Source organism: Arvicanthis niloticus, chromosome 5 (genome assembly GCF_011762505.2).
Source record: "Arvicanthis niloticus isolate mArvNil1 chromosome 5, mArvNil1.pat.X, whole genome shotgun sequence".
Lineage (NCBI taxonomy): Eukaryota > Metazoa > Chordata > Mammalia > Rodentia > Muridae > Arvicanthis > Arvicanthis niloticus.
The window spans coordinates 55,022,184-55,041,749 of record NC_047662.1 but is presented as its reverse complement, the minus strand read 5'-3'; the positions used below and the strand labels follow the sequence as shown (position 1 = coordinate 55,041,749).

Sequence of the window (19,566 nt, the reverse complement as noted above, 5' to 3'; positions counted from 1 at the left end):
ATTACCTGTTATCCCCTAACCCCTCGGACGGAGTCTAGTATACAGTGGCTAATTAATATGTGACATAAGTTGTATCTATGACCCCAGAATTACTACAGACTTATTAAGTGTTTAATGGCTATTCTTAAGGCAGAGCCTTCTCTGTGGAGGCTTTGGTTGTTTCGTTGGTTTGCTTCGTTTTGTTTTTTCTATTCCATATTTACTTCTGTTGGATACCAAGATAGGATTGGCTCTGTGTTCTCAAAACTTTTTCATGGACTAAAAACCTTGTAAAAGGAAATCTAGCCCTACTTTTCTGTGTAGTCACAAAGGGCTTTGCTTTCTGGGTCATATGCCCTAGAGACCTCTATGCACTGTCATTTACTAAGCCCAGGATGTGTGATACCAGATGTAACCCTAACTATTCATTGCTTTTTGTTCTTATTGGCAAAGAAAAGCAAGTTTCTGGGAGAAAGCACGGTTTAACTATCTTAAAGGAAGTGAATTCTGATTATAATGTTCCTGCCTGTCACAAACTTGACTTTGAGGGTTTTTTATAAGGGGTGGTGGTGGTTTGGTCTTTTGAGATTATAATAGAATTATAACATTCTTCCTTCACTCTCTTCCCACAAAACCTTCCATATACCTCTCCACATTCTCCTTCAAATCCATGGCTACTTTTTTCATTAGTTGTTATTGTATCACTAAGTATAACCTATTCATATAAGGTTACTTGTATGTTTATTTACACAGCTGGCAGTTTGACACTGGATGACCAATGGTGTTTTTTCCTGGAGAAGACCATATCTGCCCCTCACAGACTTATTCAGTTTTCTGTAGATTTTTGTTGTTATTATTATTATGTTTGGGAAATTATTATTGTTATTATTATTATTTATGTATTCACTTTGCATCCCACTCACTGCTCTCCTTCTGGTCACTCACTCCTACAATACTTCCCCAAGCCCCCCTCCCTTTCTCCTCTGAGCAGTGGATCCATCTCTTGTATCTCTCCATCCTGGCACATCAAGTCTCTGTGAGGGGAGGCTAGACACATCCTCTCCCACTGAGACCAGACAAGGCAGCCCAGCTAGAAGAACATATCCCATGTACAGGCAACAGCTTTTTTGATAGCCCCTGTTCCAGTTGTTCAGGACCCACGTGAAGACCACGCTGTACATCTGCTACATAGGTGCAGGAGGGCTTAGGTCCAGCCCATGTATGTTCTTTGGTTGATGGTTCAGTCTCTGACAGCTCTAAAGGTCCAGGTTAGTTGATTCTGTTGGTCTTCTTGTGGAGTTCCTATCCCCTTAGAAGGCAAAATCCTTCCTCCTATTCTTCCATAAGAGTCCCCAGGCTCCATCTGCTGTTTGGCTGTGGGTGTCTGCATCTGTCTGAGTCAGCTGCTGGGTAGAACCTGTCAGAAGACAGCCATGCTAGAATCCTGTCTGCAAGCATAACAGAGTATCATTAATAGTGCCAGGGATTGACTCTTCACTCAGGTCTAAAGTTTTGGAGCTAGAGGCCTCCAGTGAGAGGAAACATGGAACATTTGTCTCTCTGAGTCTTGCTTACCTCACTCAATATGACCTTTCCTTGTTCCGTCCATTTCCTGTAAGGTCCATGGTCTCCTTCTTCTTTACCCAGCATTCTTTGTTGTTTCCATTTACCAGGAGGCAATGGCAAGAATGAGCAAAGTGGGGAAAGTCGTGTTCCCGGAACATGCTGATAAAACGTAAGTCTGTAGACAGCTGCTAGAGACTGGGAGCACAGAGAGGCAGCTGTTGCTCTGGGATGGACACTGGATCAAACCTGGCTCCTCTTTCACTTAGACCTGGGGTTCCCAACCTTCTGAAAGCTGCAGCCAAGTTCCTCGCATTGTGGTGACCCCCCAACCACAACATTATTTCATTGCTACTTCATAACTGTAATTTTACTAACGTTATGAATTGAAATGTAAATATTTTAGGAGATATGCCAAAGGGGTTGCGACCCACAGGTTGAGAACCACTGACTTAGCGGTTGGAAGAAAGTCCTCCCAATAGGAGAACTTCCGTTTATCAAGATCCAAAGCTAAGCCGCCCAGATTTGGGCTTACATGCCAACTTCCAAATTCTCAGACCAATGTTTGCACCCTGAATCATAGGAAGAAATCTTTTTTGTGTGTGCTAATGTATGAAGATCTTTTATGTTCACATCACAGGACCAGCTGGCATTCTCTTACCCTTTGTATATGTCTTGGCAGTGAAGGCTAGAAAATCCCCCATGCTTAAATGCCAAGTCAAAAAAAATATTTATTTACTCCTTGCTATATTTAAAGCATATACTGAACTCTGGGAAGGATGCAAAAAGCAATGAGACACTACCTGATTTATACACAGAGATGACTTTAAGTAACATGAATGCATTTTTCTATGGAGATACCAGCAGGTACCAACATAACCCAAAGAAGAAATAACTGGGACCATACATGGGGAAAGGAAAGCTTTTTGGAGAAGACCATGTCTCATCTGGCTTTAAATGTTTAAAAGACATTTCTACACAGGCTAAGGAAGAGAAGGACATTCTTGGTAGAGGAAATAATATATGCAAAGGAGCAGCTTTTATACTGAGATCATTACCACGAGAACACAAGGTGAGATGAGGAAGTGAGGCAGGCAGAAGTCAGCCCAGCTGAGGCTAGAAGTCAGGGGCCTCCACTGAAGGCTTTTGAAGCAGCCCACATTAGCAATCAGGATCACTATGAAATCACTTATAAGTCTGAAGATGAAGGAGCAAGTCCTGGAGAAAAGCACTTGATGTTAAGACCTAGAGAAGTCTTACCATGTCACTTGACTGTATTTGTCTCAAAGGTCCATATTTGAGAATTTGAAATGCCCACTAAAAGGCCAGTCTAGACTCATTTTATTCTTTGTCTCCAAATAGAGTCAGGCTGTTAAAGCCCCTGCATATGAACCCCTCTCTGACTGCTTAGCTCAGAGGAGCAGAATGGGGTATGGGAAACTCAACCCAGAAATACAGAGACTCCCCCTCCCAGTGAGTGGAGAAGCTGGGGAGTGTCCGCTAGAGGGCGCCTGGACTATCCCGTTTGTTTGAAATGAGAAACAGCTTATTCCCCTTTATCTCTTTGGTGACCCTCTCAATACGTTTCAGGGAAGTGTTTTTAATTTTTTCTCGGTAAAATCCATGTGCTTCCTTTGAAAAGCCTGTGGTGTCTCGATGGCAGTTGGCAGGGTTTCCATGAAGCGGATGCACAGTGCTATACCGCCATCTGCAGGCAGCACAAAGATTGCAACCAGAAAGACAGAGCCCCTTTGCTCTTCCTGTCTCTTGGCTTCAGATCTCATTAACTTTATGTTTTCTTGGTCCTGAGCCACAGAAAATCAATCGCTCGAGAGGAGGGGGAATTTAGAAGATAATTCAGTTGGCAGGCTGTATGTGAACTTAATGTCTAATTAAATAACTGTAGTTCGATAAGCACATTTTTATGATGATTCCAATTATTCAACCTTCCAAGGATGAATCTTGGGTTCCTATTGAGTGAAAAACGACATTTGCAAGAAGACAAATGGTAATCCAATGAATGGAGTTTCAGTAGAGTTGTTACCCTTAAAAGCTTTGCTGTGTGAGAGAGGCTGTTGACCAAATCTCCCTTTTAAGAGTTTTGAGATAACAAAGTTAGAAGTCCATCTCCTCCCACAGAAGAATTGCACTAGAATTATCATTAGCAGCAGAAAAATTGTTTCTAAAAATCATTCTCTGATTGACAATTGAATGCTCTGGAGGGGGCTTAGCAGCATCTCACAATCCTAGATTGAGTATAATAGTACAATATGAATTATTTCAAAGCAATAACTAATATGTTATTTATTATGAATCAGTCATTGTCCTCATGCTTTTCATATATTGCTTAATCCTCACAAAATTTCTTTAATATTATTCTATAACTATCTTGATAGGCCGGTGAGGAAATGTATGCACAGATGGGTTATGCAGGCATGGGTTATGTAATTCAAATCTGGGCCTGAAATCCCCTTCTTAGTTGTGGTTTGACCCCATCACAGCGCCTACATTACTAGAATGCTTAAGGTCGAAATGTGGAACAAGCACAAATTTCTGTGCATTCCCAAAGTTTCTCATACTATTTTATCCCCCACCCCAATTTACAGTCGTGAACAATCCCTTATAAGGGACGTTGTCAGAACACTCCAGAGTCTACCAAGTAGTGTTGAGTTGGATTCATCCACCCCATCGAAGAGAGTAAGGACAGAGTTTTTAAAGTTACTATGCTCCTACTGTTGCTATCCTTTCGGAATGGTGATGCCCAAGCAGCCCTGGTCTCATTCTCAGCCAAGAGTAGTTCTAACAGGTCTCACCTCAAGAGTCAGATGGAGAAGGCAGGTTAGCAAGGTCACTACCAGACACCGAGGGCGGGGCCAGGTGCAGGGAGATATTGGTCTGGTTCTACAGTTTACCTTAGATAAACCGTTGGATAAGCTAAACACCTGGATACGACTGTCTGCCAAAGTCATTGATAATGTGGAGATCACAAAGGGGATTAAAGTGCTCATTCTTATACCTGGCCAAGCTGTTGTTTTCACCTGTGGCTAGCCACACAGAAGGATGTATTCAAGCTTGGAAGCAGAAGGGATCAGTGCTAAGCCTGAGCCTTTCGGTATGTTCAGGGGAGGCTCGGAAGCCATTTCTTTCTAAGCATGAATCCCACCTCAGCTACTCTTCAAGCTACACCATTTCAGATGTGCCCTGCTGACAAAACACCTACATCTCAAACATGTAGCTTGCAGAACTGCATGTCATTTACACACAATAGAAAGAAACATACGAACCTCTTGCTCAGGGTGCCTTACACACTCAAAACTTAGGTTTCAGCATGAACATGACAGATATATTTCCATTCTTCTAAATAAGGGGGGAAGGCACATGACAGCTTTGGTTTGCAAATGTTTAATATGTTCCTTTTTGTACCCCCTCAGATATTATGACAAGAAATATCAAGTGTTTCTGAGGATGGTTGAGCACCAGAAGGAGTATTCAGCAATCATGAATGGAAGCTGACCGTGCCAACCCATACCGACTCTGTGCCATTCACTGGGGACCCCTCTGTGTGTTCATCTTGTGCTCAGTGCCCCTTGGGTATAATTTTGGCATTCCTGTCTTATTATCTAATAAAATCTTTGACAAGGCAAACTTAACTGGAGTCCCTTATGTCTGTCTGGATGCTGTAGTCATAGTTGGTGGTTTCTAGGGTCCTTTCCTGGTAGCAGAAGTTCTTATTGGAGGCTGGGATCTCTTGTCAGCCCAGACCTTGGAGAATCCTTCAGTCCTGTGGAGACTTGTTCATTGTTTCCATGTCAGCTATTAAATTAGGCTTGCACTGCTATATGTGGAATAACATGATGCTTATTCTGTGTACGTCATAGGGAACAGGATGTACACAGGGTCTTAAAAATTGTTACTTCACAGATGAGTGGTTCCAAGGGAGGAAGGGCGGGTGTTAACTATACAGAGAAATGGAGCACCATCACACCATCTCTGTTGACTTCCCAGGAGACTTCGGCCACTACATCAACAAATTGGAGGTAAGAGGAAATGTTTACAAGCTAACCTACCTTTTTGAGGACTTTCTAGAAAGAACTTGCTTCTTTGATCCCAGCTCCACTAGCTGGTTCAAGACCCCTTTACTGAATTGGATCTGGCCTTTTTTGGGGGGGGGGTCTTATTATCACTGTTGCTCTATATTTTGTCCTTCTATTTTTTAAACTGCCTTTTCTCTTTCCTAACCAAACAAAAATGACAAATAAATGACCAAACTTGTAATCAGCTCCTCCTCGGGCATCACAGCCTCTTACCACTAAGGATGATATCGTTTCCCCATCTAGCCCATGAACATCCTCATCTAGGCTTGGGGATCATTTCTTATTGGCCTATGGGAGGACTCCTGTCATATACAAATGTCTGTCCATGAGCCAGATGGAGCAATCAGCCATCGATGCTTCGAGGAACGATCCAGCTCCTCACACCAGAGCTTAACTGAATCTGTTCTTTCCTTCCGAGCCCCTTCCTTTTCCTGTTTCTCTCCTGCCGATCCACTTGCAATTCCCTTAGATTAATGACTCCCCTTTTCTTGACCTTCACCCCTAATCAGCAGGGAGCAACCAGAGACGATGACATGTACTTACCCAATACCTAACGACTCAATGATAAAACAAAAGGGTGGGAATGAATGGCTCTCCCAGGCCAGAGAATGGCAAACACAGGACCAAGCACAGCAAACATGGCACTGACAGGTTCTTCATTTTGCCCTGATTCCTTTGCTGAAATGTTAGATCACATTCCTAAATCTCACCACCAAGGTCTAGTCCCTTATTTGGCCACTGATTCATTCCTAAGACTGTTTGCCAAGATCCAACAATCAAAACGTCAAGGTCCAGAAATGAAAATTCATTATTTTGATTAACTTAATTAAAGTATTCAATCAGAACTTACCATACAAGCTACCTCATTCTAACATAGACCTTCCTTTTCCCCTCTTAAAATTAACACTTGCAAAGCTATTTGCTGCTGTTTCTGCCCTATTCAGATTCAGCCACCTTGTCTCTTTGCCTTGCTTAATAAAGAATCTCTTTGCATGTGATATTTACTTGGAAACTGGTATTTGGGTATGGTCTGTACCTAATCCTGGTGCGGGGATGGGGGGGGGCGCCCTGCAGTATGTGGGTCACATACTGAATGAATGTCACAGTGCTTATCACAGCAATAGAAAACGAACTAGAACAAATACTGATACCAGGAATGGGTGGAGTAGAAGGAAAGGTTGGCAAGCATTTGGAACTTTGGGTTTATCCCATCGAAGCTTGGAAGATAAAAGTACTGAGAGCAATGCAGGCATTGGAGGCCTGGATGGTGACATTCAGGGAGAAGCCAAGACTATCAGGGTCATTTGTCTGACTTCTTTTGTATTGAGAATCTGTGGTCTGGGCAGCTGGGGATGCTGAAGAATCAGCTGTGGTTAACAAAAGACTGGATTACTTAAGGGAAACATTTGCTTTACTGGGCCAATAGGCGCTAGTCAGCTGGAGCTGAGAAATTGGCTGTGAATAAGGAAAGGGCAGCATCACTAAACTGCAATCTTCTGGGACTATTTCCTCAGAGTTAGTACACAGGAGCTGTGGTCCAGAGGAGGCAAAGGCTCCCCATGGTGGCAGCCAGACTTTGTAATGTGTAAGAGTCTCCCATGTGGTGGTGGATTTGAAGTCAGGAAGGGGTCATGGGGTGAAGCTGAGGTTTGACACGGTAAGAGTCAGGAATGCTGGAAAGTATAACCTCAGCTGCTATGACCTTAGGATTAAGTGGGTCACAGAGGGAGAGTGTGGCTCGCCAAAGCAGTGTTTCTCCATGATCTCGGCTTCACTTCCTTCTTTAAGCTCCTGCTATGTCTTCCCTTCATAATATGCTATGATCAGAATGTGTATGCCCCAAATCAAACCAAACCAAACCAAACCCTTTGCTCTCCAAGTTGCTTGTGGCCATCATGTTCCCTCACAGCAGAAGAAAGTAAACTACGACAGACGTATGAGGCTGGAATAAGACAAGTGCAGACAGCACATAACTCAATAGCCTGAACCATGGCTCTCTTCCTGAAGGACCTGCACACAAGATTGGCAGTCTTATACTCTTAAGTTGAGAAAACCAGCCTGAATTAGTAGTCCTTGGTATCCAAGGTGCGGCCCAGGATGAAGGCGGATGTGATTATATTCCTACCCACACAGGAAGCCCCAGCCAAGACTTGAAATAAGGGACTAACTGGTCTACATCCCAGACGAGGAATAGGATAGAGCTCGTGATGTTAGGACGCAAATTAACCATGCTCTACCTGGGAAAGCTGATGAGGTCTGACTAAGGCACTGGGGCATGCCTAAGCCAGCCCACACAAAGCACTGTGGAGCGCAATGGCTGTCTGTGGTTAGGAAAGGCAGAAACACAAGAATGTGGTCTTTCCTGTTTATTCTCCTCAGTCCTTACTACCACATCTTGAGGTTCGCAGCATTAACCTCACAGTCTAGCTGAGAAGACGATGGTCAGAAAACAAAAAAAAAAACCAAACCAAACCAACTAACCAACCAGCCAATCAATCAAACACTAACAACAAAAACAAGCAAACAAACAAAAAAGGTGCTGCAGTCGCTTAGGTAGTGTGGGGATAGGATCCAACCTCATGTCTGTCCATTGCAGAGCCTTGGAGAGAACCCCATTGTACCGTCAGAGAAACTATCCTTCCCTCTAACTTGCCCTGTGGCTGCCGTGCTTTTGATGTGATGAACATCCTAACGTTCAGACTTGACCTTGGTTCCCACTGCTTTGTAGGGAAAGGAAAATGCAGCTGAGACAAAGGAATACAACATGCCCAGGATTCCTTCAGCATCTTAAAATCAAGGAGGCACCTAGTAGAAGATGGTGGGCCCTCAGCCATGGAGAAGTTAGCCCTAAAGAGGGTTTCTCCCTGTCTGTGGATCTTTCTACTACAACCTTCGTCCACAGGTGGGCAAGAATTCAGCAAGTTGCTTGTGGCACTGTGTTTAAAACGCCTTAGATAACACCCTGCAAGGTATTAGCATTCTGTTAACAGTGTTTCTACAGGATTCTGTCATACCTCCCGCCGAAGACAATCCCCAAGGAAATCACTGTGGCTCCTATGGTGAGACAGTATCTTGGGAAAATGTAAATATCCATAAATCTTTGTTTATAACAATGTATAGATAAGTAACAAAAATGTAATTATTCCTGACTAGTAGAAGGCTTAATTAACTGAATATATATGTTTAGCTTTTATGAATTAAGAATTAATTAGAGTAGTCACAGTGGTTCCTGGGATTTCAAGCCAAATCCATCTATGACGAACAAATCATTTTCCCAAAGAATACACTACACATCTTTAATTTAGACTGTAAATACTCACTAGATATAAACAACACAAATGTGGCATTTAAAAGAGACAAAACCCAAAATCCACTACAAAACTGAGGCTAGAGGAGGATGGGGAAGCAAAGATGAGTATGGTAGAGTAGTCTCTCTTGTTGCAGAGGTGCAAAACCCATTACTGATCAGCTGGGGTCCACATGAGGCCCTGGAAGGTACACCTCCTCTCAGAGAGGCATCCTACTGCAGAACAATCTAGCAGAATAAAACATCTCTAGGATCTCTGACATTTAGGTCAAACTAAGTATGCATTAATATAAGTTACTTTAAGCAATTGTCAACATTTTTTAAAGTGTCTTGGCCACTGAGTGTTATAAAACCTTTATTTCATGTTTAGTAACTTTCTTTTAGGTTTTATAATTTATGTATTGTAAATATATACACATCAGTGCATGTGCACATGCACACATGCACGTATGCACACATGTGTGAATGCACTTGTGCGCACACACACTCACACACCACACCATACACACACACACACACACCCCACAACACACCACACACTCACATACCCCTGAATGACCATAATACTTTTTTTTTTTTTTTTTTTTGCTTTCTGGCTTGAACACAGACAGCATCTGCCAGTGCCCAGGGATACTGCAGACTGTCCCCTGCACAATATCAAATGGGATACCCTTGTACCCTGCTCCAAAAATACCCAGGCCTGCAGAACAAATAATTTTAGAATTCAAGACATACTCACAAATCATTACCATGAAAGAATTTAAAATGAAGGACATTCTCACTAAACAAGAGACTAATGACTGGGCAGAGCTATGTAATGTAATCACTTAAGATAGGATCTCGGCTGGATGACAGAGGAGCCTTTGTGCTCTTCAGTGTCTCACAAACAACCTTGGCTGGTACTGGCAGCAGGAGGGGGAGTCTTGAATATACAAAGGATTTTTTTCTTCTTCTTGATCTCTAAAGGAGAACTAATAAATATTAGAAAATTCTATTACATTTGATTACATTTGTAACCCTAAAGTCATTAAATAAAAATGAAGACTCCTGCTAATAAATTCAGGAATCTCTATTTAGTGCTGTCACCCATTAATTTTGTGACCAAAAAATATTCTTTTATGCCCAGAAAACCATTTAAAATCACTTATCTTTTGAGCACAAATGCTTCTAAAGCCTGATTTATATTAGTTTTAAGTCTTGCTATAAGCCTAGATTTGAAATTTTTCCCCATTAAAAATCAAAAATCTCTCCCTACTGAATAATCATTCTTCATAGTTAAAATCCAGAATGTTTTGTTAACGTCTATTACATGGCACACCATGACATCCCTATAGGACACCTTTTCTTTGTGAATGCCCATTTCATCGTGTTTCTGGTATTCCTCCTTGCTTCACAGTGAGTTTGCTAATGGCTCCCTCTTCTGCACTCCCCTTGTTAGCTAAGAGATACCCAAGAGATCCTTTAGGACATTCCTTAGTTGATCGAAGGACTGCTGTGCTATATCTACTTGCCTGCTGAAGTCAGTCAAGAAAGCCTTGAGCCAGAGCCATGAGTCCTACCTTCAGTCTCTGGGTTGTATTTACAAACTGAGAGAAGAGAAAAGCTGCCTCATGGTTAATATGAAGGTTTGGTGGATAGAGGTACAAAGTACCAGGTGCCTGGTTAAAGCTTAACACCGAGGACAGGAAACAACAGTTTTCATCTTAGAAGTGTAGCTTTCAGACATGCTGCATACTTTTATATTGATTTCTACAGGTACAAAGTCTCACGTTACATCATAAACCAATTTTGATTGAGCGTTTATGTGTCAAGAGTGCTGGAGTGGTCCCTGACAGTGGATCAGGGGACCAGGAATTTCAGGTTTAGGAGAGGGGGCGCATATAAAAGACAGACCAGGAAGTGCAGAGCTCCACAGTCAGTGCCTACTGTGCACTACAGCCCTGTTGATAGGAGTTACAAGCAACCCAATCACCAGAAAGGCATGTTTATTGGGAACCGCTCATGCAGAAACCATAAAGGCTGAAACAGGCCAACCCTGCCCTGCTGAGCTCTGTAAAACTGCAAGCAAGGAGACTTTTCATTCATCAATTCGGGTTCCACCCGATGCCAGAGGTAACTAACTCAAGCCAAGGTAGGCACCTCAGTCTGTTACTGTGCCTGGAACACCTGGGGCCTCAGCAGATCATGCCTCCACCCCTAAAATACTAACACATCTCCCTAACTTGGCTTGCTTTTTTGAAATTACAGCAGTATTCTTACACCAGAACAAAAAGATCCCTCGTGTGGCTCATGTTCATGGTACTAAATCCACCTCTCAGTCTCCAGCAGGCACCCCGAGCTCAGGCCCCCTAACCTGTTCTTTCACCATCACATCGCTCCTTCTTTCAAATTTGACTTCTGAGCCAGCTCTGTGGGTAGAACTTGACTCTTTCAACCACAGGTTAAATTCTCCTGCCTGCTAGTCTGATTTATAAATCACCCACTCACATGACCCCGTCTCAAGAAAAGCCATGTGAAAGGCTTGTCTTCCTTGACTCAATATGTGATGTGGAAATATCTGATTCACCCTTCAATCTCCTTGTGGCAGTCACACTTTGGGAAAGGCTTCTTAGATGGAGCCCCGATTCTTTGTCTAGCTCTCACCAAACTCTCTCTTCCTAAGGTCATTCTGATTCTGTTACTCTTTAACCAACAAATTGGGCTTTGCATTACCCCAAGCAGACTTCTCAAAATGAATGCAGAGGCCGACAAGCATGGTCTTTGACTAGAAATATCTACTGTGGCGCAATCACCCTGGTGTGACACTGATGGAAGATGTGCTCTGGATTCTGGTTCTTCTGCTTCATTCTCGGTCTTCCATGTGACTGAGGAGCTTAATGACCTGTGAGCTTAATGATCACAGAATCTGGACCAAGTCTTTGATGCTAATATGAGTATCTCCAAAGCTCTCTTTCCCTACACCACCACCAACTGTGTACTGGATGAGGATTCTCACCCAGGCCAAGTGCCAGAATGAGGGTGACTCTGAACCCAGCTCCCACGAATCCAAAATTAACATGGAACTTTAATAAGACATAACCTCTGTTGCCGAAACCACTGAGGTTTTATCTCTTATATCATCAGCACCTTGCGCCCTCTCCAAACTGGTCTGCTTTATAATTGGCATACCTCAGATGACTACAGATATCCTGACTCAAATCAGGGCTAAACTTGTCAGAAGCAGAACAGCTGGTTCTACCTTGGTTGTGGCAAGTCATCATCCAGCTAAGTTGAAATCGTCTGGTTCTGACCTGAATCAACTCCATCCCACTTTATTGCTGTGGTTTCATTTGGAGCCCTCAATATCCCGAGTCTGTGCTAGCTCCTCCAACCAGGCCTCTCCCAAGGTAATTCTTAAGGTCTAAGTTCCAAAGCACCAGCTCAGTGATTCTCACAAATGCCTGTGTTTCCATGTATTGTGCCACAAGTATTCACATGCATTTTTTCAGGCCTATCCTTCTTACAGCAGACACGTCATACACTTCCTGGTATTTGTGCCAGGAACCATGTATTTAGCATCACCTGCCCTTTTACTAGAGAGATTTATCAGGAAATTCTAGGATGGTATAAAATCTACAGGAAATAACTGTACATACAATGATGACTTTGTTCCAAAGGTAACTTAATTGTTAAGGAAGTGGTTGAAAATCTTTCGTGGCTGCAACTCTGGAATGAAGCCCTCTCTTCCAAGCTTAATGCCCCTTTAATTCTTTTACATTTGTACAAAAACTAAGATGAGTATTCTAAAAAATTGTTTCTCATACCATATTTAAAACACAACTTTTGTTTCTGAGTCTGTGTACCAATATGAACAACTACTTATAATAGTAACTACTAGTGAGTAAATGCCTTGTGAGCAAGCTTTGTTCTAAATTAATTTTCCATTTTGTCTTTATTATAAAGCTACAGTATAATAATTATTGCCATCCTTTTAATAGTAGAAAATAATGAAGCATAGAGAACTTAAATAACTCAAGATCACAAGAAATGTCTTGCCCAAGTTCTCAATCATAATTTTGTATTGACTAACAACATCAATAATAATGTGGTGGTTTGAATAGGAATGGCTCCATAGGGCCATATATCTGCATGATTAGTCATTAGGAAGTGGTACTACTTGACAATTATCGGAGGTGGGGGGTATAGCCTTGTTTGAGGAAGTGTGTCACTGGGTCTGAGCTTTGGGGCTTTAAATGCTCAAGCCAGGCTCAGAGTCTCTCTCTCCTGCTGCCTGCAGATCCAGATGTTGTACTCTCATGCATGTCCATGCCGCCATGTTTCTTACCATGAGGACAATGGAGTAAAACTGTCAGCAACTCTAAGCAAGACCCAATTCAATGCTTTTTTTTTTTCAATAAGAGTTGTCATGGTCGTGTTGTCTCTTCAGAGCAACAGAATACTGACTAAGATGAATAATATCCACCTTTTCAAATGTAAATTGCACATAAAACTTTGCTCATCTCACTCTGTCCTAATAGCCCTGAGAACAAATAACACCTTCTTGTCTGCAGGCAAAGAAACAAAGATTGCAAGATATTAAATAATTTGTTTAAAGTCAGATGATTATAAGTGGCACTACACAACCTCATCTAAGTGTCAAAGGTTATTTTAGAGTGAAGTGCAGCTGATTCACTTAAATTAGTGCTAGGCAACAAAGGATGCCACTTTTGTACTACATGATGGTGATATCTGCTATTCTGTGACTAGGAGAGAGAACTGAGGCCTTATGAATTAGAAAAGAGAACATACTTGCAGAGCAGGGGTTAGCAAATATCCCAGAAAAGGTCATACAGTAAACATGATTGGCTTTGTGTACCATAAGGTCTCTGCCTCTGCTGTTACACAGTGTTATGCCATCATTACAAGGAAGCAGTCACAAACAATATTTGAATGATGGGGCCAGGCAACTTCCATTAAAGCCATGAAGAGACACCGTAAGGTCTCTGCTACTGCTGTTCTACACTGCCATGCCATTGTCATGAGGAAGTAGTCACAGACCACATGTGACTGGGGGCTGTGCCCATTAATGCCAGGATCGCTTCTCCTTTATAATCTCCACTACTGCTGGTTGAAGCACATTCCTTGAATCATGTGCCACATGTCTACCATTATATCAACACATGTACTTATTAGTCTTCTTCTATTATAAATATAGGATGCTTTCTGAGTCTTGTTCAAGAACTCTTCTTAACTTAAACGGAATCCCAATTTCAGTCTCAGCAAAACCCCCCAAACAGAACAACACCAACAATGAGGACAAGAACAATAAGCAACAAACTCACCTTATTCATTCATATACTGAACATCTAGTGACTTGGAATTATGTTGGTGAGAATGACCTTTCACTTACTTTACATATAATAAGTCCCCAAGTCTCAATTTTATTTCTCCTACAGGTGAAAAAAACTGATGCTTAAAGAAATATCTTAGTGATATTGTTCATAAAGGGCAGGGCCAAATGTCTAAGATGCATCCAAGATCCAGAACCCTGCGAAATCAAACAGGCATCGCTGCTCTATGAAAGGACATGCAGTAGTGCCCAACACAGAGATCACATCTGCAGGCAGAATTCTGGTTCAATGGGAAGACAACTCTGACCTTTCATTTTACCTTGATTTTACTTTTTCAGAAGAGTTTTAAATAGTATAAACTGTTCTCATAGATCTGTTCCCTGGGATTGCTTCTCCCAAAGTTGACATTTCTCGTAATCATACATTTATCATTACTAATAAACTAGCATTGGCACAACGTTGCCAATCAATGTACACATGTAAAGAGTTTTCCAAAGTTTTGATGTTCTATCATCCAGTCTAAAAATGTCATATTGAACCCCTCCTTAGTGTTCTCCAATCTGTGACAATCTCTTAGATAGCCTTTGTTCTCTATGAACTTGAAACATTTGAAAATTATTGACCAGATATTTTATAAAAAGCACATAAGTTTGGTTATGTCTGGTATGTTTCTATAATTACATTGGTGTGATGTTTTCTATGCTAACAGAAGAGAGAAAAGTTTCATTGTCATCATATGTTGGGGGGACAAATGTTGTTCATACAAGGCATTGTTGCTGATGTTAAAGGTGACCATTTTATTATCTGGTATATTTCAGTCAGTTTCTTATCTGGTATATTTCTCTGCATAAAGTCACTCTTTTGCTATTTTTATATTTTATTAATTAGAACTGAATACTAAATCCAGACCACACAGGATGGTAATTAAGCAGTACTCCCTGGAGGAAGAAGTAATTACACTGGATTCTACAAGAAATTTCATTGAAATCACAATGGTCTATTATTTAGATTATAATTCTGTACTGTCATTATGTAATTGCCCTTCGAACTGTTTCAACTTTGCCATTGGGAACTTTTGTACATTGGCTATTGTGTCTTGTTCATGCATGTTCTTTTTATATTGCTTGCTTGATAAATACCGAAAGCTCAGGTTTAGCTCTACACACTCAGGCTGGCCTTTACCTTTGAACCATACTCTCCAACAAAGCATTATAAGTAGAATGCTCTATTTTTAAAGACCTGTGCTTTCTCTTATTACAAGATTCTACAGGCTCATCTCTGCCTACCTGTGAAATACCTAGAGTCAATAATTTCTGCAAAGAACCTGGTTTTCTCATTGACAAATGATATTTGACATCAAGACCTAGATGCCAAGAAGTTTTTAGGTCCTCTCAGGAAAGCAAATAGAAAATAGAAAATATGCCTGTGTTGGTATACATATGTCATATATATATGACAACATTAAATGAATAAATCCATTAATGGTTTTCATTAAGGAAAATATCACAAATCTTTAAGTTAATATCTAACATAGACAGATATAACAATTACAACAAAGTAGTCTTTGTTGCAGAAGGACCACTAATGATAAAGTCTACTAAGCTGTTAGGAATTATTCAGGTGAATTTGCAGAGAGAGACTATTTCCAGTGGAAGGAACATCACTGAAGAAGCACTATAGGAGAGAAGAAAATTGATTGTAAAGAAGCAAACACAAGCACTTGCTTGAAATCCATGGAACAAAATCCAGATTGTTATGGTACAGAGTGATGCCACTGAAGAGAGTTTAACTCAGTAGAATGGAACATTCTCCTTCACATAGAATCAGAGACAATGAAGCTTCATTGTTGGAACCTGCAATTTAAAGGTAGCAGTATTCCATGTCCAGACAGCTCTCTTGAGCTTGGCACAAGATGGAGGACTCCCCTTTTGTTTAGCAGGGCTTCCTCTTCTCTGTCTGATCTGGGGAGCCCAACCCTATGTCCTCCACCTGCAGAATGTCATATAGCCTTGGTGAGATAACAGGTTCCGTTTCCTTGCTCCTAATAAGAACCTGTCCGGCAAGCACCTGGAACTCCTGGACTATCTCTCCATGCAAATGAAGCACTCTTATGCACTCTAAGCTCTAGCCAATGATACTTACTGAACCTTGAAATTCCTACCTGCTTCCCAAAATACATATAGCCCTGGACTGACCCTGACTAAAGTTGAGATGCTTCTCTAAAGCTGATCCTGGAAGTCTGCCATTTCTGTAGTACTCGCTGGCCTTCCAAACTCTGTTCTTTGACTCTGTTCCCTTTGTTTCAATGGGCCGGTGACCAACAGTTCCCAGGGAGAAGGGAGAACAACACTTCATGGTCATCAAAGTGTCCACTGGGAAGTCAGGCATGATAAGCACACCTGTAATCAACCCTACTCATCAGAAGGCTGAAGCAAAAAGAATGTTTGAGGTTAGCCTGGGCTATATAGTGAGACCGTATTTATTTATTTACAAAAAGTTCAGTTGGAATCAAAGTCAGTGTTGTATCATATCTAACCAATAAGTTACAGCACATTACTAACTGCAAGTATTTTACTGAGAAAGTGCTGGGGACAGCATACAATGACAAGGACTGCCTGCAATAGGCCAGGATGGAGACATCTCAGAAGCCTGTGGCAGCTCCTTGTAAAGAGGATGGTGTCTGGGACCCTGAGAAGCAGGAAACACATCCCTCCAGGGGACCCACCATCTGAAATAAAGGATTGCCTGCAGTAGGCAGGGATGGAGACATCTCAGTAGCCTGCAGCAGCTCTTTGTAAACAACAGTTGTTCCCATTTCTCCTAACCTTAGCCCTGGACAACGGCTGTATAGATTTCACTTGTGAGTGACTGTTTTTCAGTTGGCCTTGGTGTGCATAATTATTCTGTTATATTTGACTTTCTTACTTCTTTCTCCTTCTGCTCTGTGAATTCTGTGAAACTAGATGTTCCTTGATGTAATGATTCTTAAACAATTACAAATTGAGGCACAGGGCACAGCACAGCACAGTCCTAATGGCCCAGGTGCGTGCTGTGTGTTCTCATCTTGAAAACAATGCAATAACAGCACAATGGGAGTTCCAGATTAATGCTTGACTTGCAAAGGAAGTTTGAAGAAATTATTAGAAGATGAAATAGAGCCAACACTGGGACCCCAAGAAAGGAAAAAATCTACTGGAGTTATGAAATAAGTTTTGCATAACATTGAGAGTGGTTCCTAGATAAGCATGTATAGAATATGTACAATCTTACACTAGTAAAACTAAGTCAAAACACTGGGACTCTTAGGAGAGTCTGTGTGCAGAAGTAGAAAGCTAGTGGAACTACTGAGTTAAGGGTTAATTTGGTTCTTTCTGGCCCCTGCCTGGCAGCTTTGCCCATGTCATTTATCATTAGAGCTTCACAGGAAAATGCAAGTAGCTGACCTCGGAGCTCTGAGCTCTGAAGTATAATAAGTTAAAAGTTAAAATTTAAATAATGATAAGTTTGCAATTATTATTATCTTGGCTACAGGCCTGGGAATAGGGAAGCTTGAAACTTTGGGGAACAATTTTAATTCTTAATTCTTTGTGGGATAGGTTATTCTTTTGAATTTGATTTGGCAATGATTATACAATGTCTTTTTTTCCCCTATCTGCTGTTGGAGTATCAATAAAAGACTGGGGCAAGAGAAAGGCGAAGATGCATGTGAGGTGAATGTGGTGAGAGAGAGAATAAGTGACAGAGCGAATGAAAGAGCATGAGAAGAACATGTGAAGAGTGAGTGAAGAGAGAATGTGAGGTATATATGGAGAGTGCATGTGTGAGTGAAAGGAGAGTGCATGTGGTATGTGTGAGGTGTATGTGAGATGTGTGTGAACTGTGTGAGAGTGAGAAGGGAATGCGCAGAGGTGTGTAGGAGTGTGGGAGTTCAAGAAAAGAAAAGGGCAGGAGAAAAGCAGAGTGTGCAGGAGAATTCAGAGTGTGTGTGGCTTCAAGCTTTGAGCGAACGAGCAAGAGAGAAAGGAAGCAGAGTGTGAGGGAGGAGAGAAACTTAAAAGCCTTGAAAACTTTTTTCTGTCAGCTTGTACCCAAAAAGTAGTTTGTGTGTATTTATTATGCGCCTTCCAGATATCCCTGCTTCCAGTTGAGAACTCTGATCCTGTGTCGAGACAGGAAATGTACCCTATAAAATCGATCTAGGCAGATGATCAACCTAATGCACAAATACTGATGTGGAGACACAGAACCATAAAGGAACTGGGCTAATGGGACAACTGCAAATGAACACAATAATTCCTCAGCAGTCAGAGCACTGCACTGCGGGCACAGCAAGAGACTCTGCCTCAATAAAGTAGAGAGTAATCAAGGCAGACACCCAACTTAACTTTAGACTGATACACACACAGACACACACAGACACACACACACACAGACACACACAGACACACACACAGACATGTACACACACACAGATATGCACACACACAGACATGTACACACACACAGACATGCACACACACAGACATGCACACACACACAGACATGCACACACACACAGACATGCACACACACACACAGACATGCACACACACACACACACAGACATGCACACACACAGGCAGACAAGCACACACATGCACACACACAAACATGCACAGGTCTCACACTAGTACACATGCAAATATTCTTCTCAATAAATGATACATCAATTAGTTGTGAAAGGAAAGGGCAGTATAAAGAATAAACAAATAAAATGTAAATAAAATTTAGCAAAACCTATGAGATTCTGCAAAAGAAGAGAAGCAATAAATGCTTCCATTCAACAACTAGAAAGATTTCAAATTAATGACATGCTGATACAACTCAATGAACTAGAAAAACAAGAATAAACAATCCAAAATTAGTAGAAGGAAAGAGATAACAAAGATTATAAATTTTTAGCTATACCAACCTAGAAAAACAAAAATAAATAAAATCAGATTTGAATAAGGAGATACTGCCTCTGTCCTCATGATTTTTTATTGCCAACTTGATACCATCTTGTGACCTGGAAGGGAGAGGCTCAGTTAGAGAATTGCTTCCATCAGAAAGGCCTGTGGCTGAGTCGATGAGAAATTGTCTAAGTTGATGATGAAGGGGTCAGTACCCAGCTCACCACTGTGGGCAGCACCAGTACCCAGCCACATGGACCTTTGCTGTACGAAGAAAGCTAGATGAACATAAGTCAGCAAGTAGCATCCCTCCATGGTTTGGTTTTAGATTCTGTTTGAGCTTCTGCCCTGACTCCCTCAGT

At 41.5% G+C, this 19,566-nt stretch overlaps 1 protein-coding gene and 1 long non-coding RNA gene across 16 annotated transcripts in view; one reads left to right on the top strand and one right to left on the bottom strand.

Annotated features, from left to right (window-relative positions):
* Fggy (FGGY carbohydrate kinase domain containing) overlaps positions 1 to 5,192 on the top strand; it is a 363,434-nt gene extending 358,242 nt beyond the window's left edge. For 9 of the 15 annotated variants that reach the window (XM_034503689.2, XM_076934646.1, XM_076934647.1 and 6 more), the window contains 3 exons: positions 1,653 to 1,714; positions 4,149 to 4,239; positions 4,974 to 5,192. In XM_034503689.2, the coding sequence (XP_034359580.1) occupies positions 1,653 to 1,714; positions 4,149 to 4,239; positions 4,974 to 4,982 (162 nt within the window). In that variant the 3' untranslated portion in view covers positions 4,983 to 5,192. The remainder of the gene's footprint in view (positions 1 to 1,652; positions 1,715 to 4,148; positions 4,240 to 4,973) is intronic. The other 6 variants (XM_034503690.2, XM_034503691.2, XM_076934650.1 and 3 more) reach the window with 2 other exon arrangements.
* Positions 1,290 to 10,573, bottom strand: LOC143442408 (uncharacterized). The gene is made up of 3 exons (XR_013110580.1): positions 10,503 to 10,573; positions 1,555 to 1,740; positions 1,290 to 1,427 (listed from the first exon to the last, which is right to left on the bottom strand). It is a non-coding gene; the product is annotated as an uncharacterized LOC143442408 (long non-coding RNA).
* Positions 10,574 to 19,566: the final 8,993 nt, after the last annotated feature.